The sequence below is a fragment of the Danio aesculapii genome, chromosome 8 (assembly GCF_903798145.1).
Source record: "Danio aesculapii chromosome 8, fDanAes4.1, whole genome shotgun sequence".
Lineage (NCBI taxonomy): Eukaryota > Metazoa > Chordata > Actinopteri > Cypriniformes > Danionidae > Danio > Danio aesculapii.
Genome location: NC_079442.1, coordinates 18277116 through 18282422, shown reverse-complemented (window position 1 = coordinate 18282422; position 5307 = coordinate 18277116). Strand labels below are relative to the sequence as shown.

The 5307-nt window shown below is 40.9% G+C and overlaps 1 protein-coding gene across 1 annotated transcript in view; it reads left to right on the top strand.

Annotated features, from left to right (window-relative positions):
* The first annotated feature begins 3227 nt into the window (after window positions 1-3227).
* fzd10 (frizzled class receptor 10) overlaps window positions 3228-5307 on the top strand; it is a 2997-nt gene continuing 917 nt past the window's right edge. The window contains exon 1 of the mRNA XM_056463344.1: window positions 3228-5307. This exon is cut by the window's right edge and continues 917 nt beyond it. Within this exon, the coding sequence (XP_056319319.1) occupies window positions 3791-5307 (1517 nt within the window). The 5' untranslated portion in view covers window positions 3228-3790.

The window sequence follows — 5307 nt, the reverse complement described above, 5'->3', positions numbered from 1 at the left end:
TTCTCTTACCTGTCGTAAAAACCATAATAAAGTATTTTGTGTATTCCTGTGATCCAGGGAAGCAGCATCTGAAGTACACACCCTTTTGTGTGACATAATGCTGAATAGCTGTTTGTTTCAGGTGCACTATGACACATTAATAAATTATAGTCTAATTGTAAACCTTTGTTTTGTTGCAGCCTTATTCACTTTTCCCTCACTGGTGAGAACTCTAGGTTCAGGTCATTTCCATGTTTGGCTGACCACTTGTTATCAGATAACGGTAACTGCATGTGCTTGCAGGGCCTGCATGGGAGACTATATATGAAGTTTTAGGAGTGCAACAGAAAGCCAGGTGAATGTCATAAACCACTGAAACAAAACTTGTTCAACAGAAAGAATTTGACATCCAAATTGAACTGATATTGCAAAATTGCATGTAAAAGAGTTACTTGAAACCAGTGAAAAGTATTTTGAATTTGTTAACATCTCTGATACATGTCACTAATCTCATGTCTTGTATACAGTTTCACAAAACTCATAATATAGGGCCGACTTTGTTGCTGAAAAACATTTCTCACATATGTTGAAAAGCATTTTACAAGATGCCATAAAAGTGTTCATACTGTGCTCAGACAAAGATCCCAGGACAACCACAGTCGTCATGCTTTACATGGATAAATCATGGTTTTACTAGGTAATGCGAGAGTACTAAGCTATCTGGTATCTTTTGCTCCATGAGGCCTTCTGTGCCTTCTTCATAGCTGTCACGTGATGAGACTTACTGAAAACAGCCAGCTTATGCAAAGACACTTGTCATTGTCTTTTTGAGTTGATTTAGATGTAAAATAAAGCACACTTCTCTTTCATTAGTACTGTTGGGTGATGTATTTCACTGATAAACATGGCAAACAAGTAATACTCTTTGGTTGTCACACATTATACATGCTTGAATTTCAGCAGCGAAGTTTGAATGTTATGAACAAAGTTTGCTTAATGTTTGTATCTGAATAAACAGTATTAAAAATGTTAATCTCATAAAGCGATCATGTCTCTTCAGAAGACCAGCATGCAGAAATCTCTCATATGTGATTAAAAAATATCTTGGAACAACATGAGGGTGAGTTAATGATCACAGAGATTTCATTTATGGGATGAGCTAACCTTAATGTTCACCCCTGCTTGCATGAAATGAGTTGAACTCTGACATTTGATTTCAACAGTGCTAACTTTTGCACTATGAAGTTGGCACGTATTTATATGCCCTTAAGGAGAGTGATGGTTACAGCTAGGCTAAGACTATAGGCCCTGGCTTGCCAGCCATTACCGCCAACTTGAGTTCTAATGAATCTGCTGAAACGAGACTGAAAAGCCCTTTGTCTAAGAATTCATCCTTAGGCATTTTATCCTGTGCTCATGCAACTATTTACAACTGAGCACAGAGGGCGAAGACTGGAAACTACCATAGCATATGTTAAGAATGTCTTTTATGTCATTACACACCCACATCTGTTCATAAGGCCACTTGTTCTGTGTTTTCATGTCAGGGACTGAATTTTACATATTCATTTGAAGCATTGAAAAGGGCAGAGGGGTTTATAAAAGCACTGTGTTGTGTACAAAACGATTTCTGGCACAACAGTCTTTGTTACATGAACACTGGAACAAAATATGGTAAAAAAAAATAGTTTTTGACGTAAATATTGACTTACAAAATCATGAAGATGTTAGAAGAACATAGCTGAAAGAACAATGTATTCAAGGCATGTTTGATTTATGAGTGAAGTCTGTGGTTAACATTCCTGTGAAACTTTCATTTTCTTGTAAAATACAGACTAAAAAAAGCAAAAGGTTCATAGTAAAGTTGTTTTGTCTTGTTTTTCAGCAAAAATATCTAATAATTCTTAGATTAAAATTTATTTACTTGAAAAGCATGATTACTTTTTAGCTTACAATTATGTAAGATATCAAGTCTTAATAAAATAATAATAGGGCGTCATGGTGGCTCAGTGGTTAACACTGTCGCCTCACAGCAAGAAGGTTTCTGGTTCAAGCCCCGATTGAGTCAGTTGGCGTTATAGTGAAGAGTCTGCATGTTCTCCACATGTTTGCGCAGGTTTCCTCTGGGTGCTCTGGCTTCCCACACAGTCCAGACATGTGCTATAGGTGAATTGGGTAAACTAAATTAACAGTTGTTTATGTGTGTGAATGAGTGTGTATGGGTGTTTCCCAGTTCTGGGTGGTGGATGGAAGCGCATCCGCTGCGTAAAACATATGCTGGAAAAGTTGGAGGTTCATTCTGCTGTGATGACCCATGATAAATAAAGGGACTAAGCCACAGGAAAATTAATGAATGAATGTAATAAAAATAATAATAGTAAAAAAAGATGTAAAGCCAGGTAATAAAACAAGACAAAATACCAAGATTTCTATACCTCAAATATGAATTTTAAAAATGTTAACATAAGACATCAGCAAGATGTTTCAGCTTAATTTTAAAAAAGCTAATCACATAGTAGTACTCTAATCATAGTGATAAAATAAAATATGAAAAGTATTTTAAAAATAACAGAAGAAAGAAAGAAAGAAAGAAAGAAAGAAAGAAAGAAAGAAAGAAAGAAAGAAAGAAAGAAATGCCAGATTGAATGTCAGTACAGCTCTAATAATTGTGGTCTGCATTAATAAAGGTCTCATCTTTTTTTAAGTTTGTGTTTTTGAAAACGTAAGTGGCAAATGTTTTTATATAAATTAATATCTCACGAGCGACGGAGATAATTCTTGTTTATTTTTTGGTATTCTATAAAATGCTTGTGTGGGGTAAGAGATTAAAGACTCCTCAGCCATCAGTTCTAGTTCAGTCAACAATAAAAAAGCGAGGGGTATTCCAAGGAGTAAAAAACTCTCTTTTCTTTCCAGCCTTTCTTCCCACAATGGCCAGAGCGTGAAAATCGTCAGTTGTAGGGAGAAAGGAGACACATCTCGACTGGAAAGCCGCTGAATCCTTTTGGTCGTCCTCGGCGAGAGATTTCTCACTGACTTGCGCCGAAAGGTCTTCCGTAAATCATCAGAGGGGTTTTATCCTGGGAAAAAAAACAACAACAACAAATGGCCAGTGAGTAATTTACTGTGATCTTGTGGTAAAATAGTGACAAGGATTTGAGGTCTACACAGCCAGTTCCGCACGGTTTAAGGATAATCAGTGTGTCAGTTTGGGCTTTCTTATGTAAAGCAGTTGTCTTTGAAGGCGGATCTTTTGGCAGGTTAGTTCAGGACGGTGGCGGAGGAGCTCAGACACAGACAGCGCGCGAGGCAGAGAGCTGCTCTTCAGGGAGAAACGGACACGAGCTGAAGTGAATATTCACACGTTTACCGAGAGGATTCGTTCATTCATTTTCACATGACTGCGATAAAACGACACCGTGCCTTCAGTTTGGTCAGTTTGGATACACTTTTGCGGAGGATGTATGGGTGGAAAGTAGCGCGAGAGCAATTTGAAAAGTAAGTGTACTTTTGTAAAGAAACAGACTGTCAGCGATATTTCACAGGACAGGGGAGATTTAAATAAAAGGATTATCATCTGTGGACTGGGAATTGACCACAAACAGGGCGAACCCTCTCTAAATGATGAAAGCTTTTTAATATTTTTCATCTGTTTGAAGATTTTTATGCACTAAAAATCTCCCGTTTCTCGTTTTTGGGATATAATAAGTTTTTTTATTAAAGCTAAAACAACAATGAAGCAACTTTTCTAGTTAAACAAAGCATTTTTGGAGGACAATCTTTGCTATACATGAGTTAATATTGAAAGACAATGTTTGCTGCCGGTGTCGGACTCAGCCTTGGGCTGCTGTGCTTTGCCGGGTTTTGTTCTGCGATCAGTTCCATCGACCCAGACCGGCCAGGTGAAGGAAGATGCCAGGAGATTGCCATTCCTCTCTGTAAGGACATTGGCTACAACTTAACAGTTATGCCGAACTTAATGGGACATGAAGATCAAAATGAGGCAGCCATAAAGCTGCATGAGTTTGCTCCGCTGATTGAGTTCGGCTGCCACAGCCATCTGAAGTTTTTCTTGTGCTCACTCTACGCTCCCATGTGCACAGAACAGGTATCCACACCTATCCCAGCATGCCGAGTGATGTGCGAGCAGGCAAGGCAGAAGTGTTCTCCCATCATGGAGCAGTTTAACTTTCACTGGCCGGAGTCGCTGGACTGTTCCAGACTGCCAAATAAGAACGACCCCAATTACCTCTGTATGGAAGCTCCCAACAACGGCACAGATGAGTCCCCAAAGGGCTCCCACACTCAGTCGCCAGACTCCCGACCCCCTCGGCCAGGTAACAACCAAGAACTGCCTATTAAAGAGAGGGTTGGTAAGACCACATGCAGCAACCCTGGAAAGTTTCATTATGTGCAGAAGAGTGAGTCCTGTGCCCCAAAGTGTTACTCCAACGTAGATGTGTACTGGAGCCAGGGCGACAAACGCTTCTCCATGGTGTGGATTGCCATCTGGTCCATCCTGTGCTTCATTTCCAGTGCCTTTACTGTCCTCACCTTTCTCATTGATCCCCAGCGCTTTAAGTACCCTGAGCGGCCCATCATCTTTCTCTCTATGTCCTACTGTGTCTACTCTGTGGGCTTTCTTGTAAGACTTTTCGTGGGGGTGGAAAATGTGGCCTGTGACCGTGACACTGGAGTTCAGTACATCATCCAGGAAGGCCTGGAAAGCACTGGCTGCACCATAGTCTTCCTTATTCTTTACTACTTTGGGATGGCCAGTTCCCTGTGGTGGGTCATTCTTACTCTCACATGGTTCCTCGCAGCTGGGAAAAAATGGGGTCACGAGGCCATCGAAGCCAACAGCAGCTACTTCCATCTGGCGGCATGGGCTATACCAGCCATCAAGACCATCATGATCCTGGTTATGAGGAAAGTAGCAGGAGACGAGCTCACGGGAGTCTGCTACGTGGGCAGCATGGATGTCAAAGCCTTGACGGGTTTTGTTCTTATTCCTCTCTCTTGCTACCTCATCATCGGCACTTCGTTTTTACTCTCAGGGTTTGTGGCGCTCTTTCACATCCGTAAGGTCATGAAGACCGAGGGAGAGAATACGGATAAGCTGGAGAAGCTGATGGTTAGGATCGGCGTGTTCTCTGTGCTCTACACAGTCCCCGCCACTTGCGTCATCGCCTGCTATTTTTACGAGCGTCTCAACATGGATTATTGGAAGATTCTAGCAGGAGAGCAGAAGTGTGCTGATGACAGTAAAAGTGGGGAAGAGTGCGTGATGAAGAGCTCCATCCCTGCTGTAGAGATTTTCATGGTAAA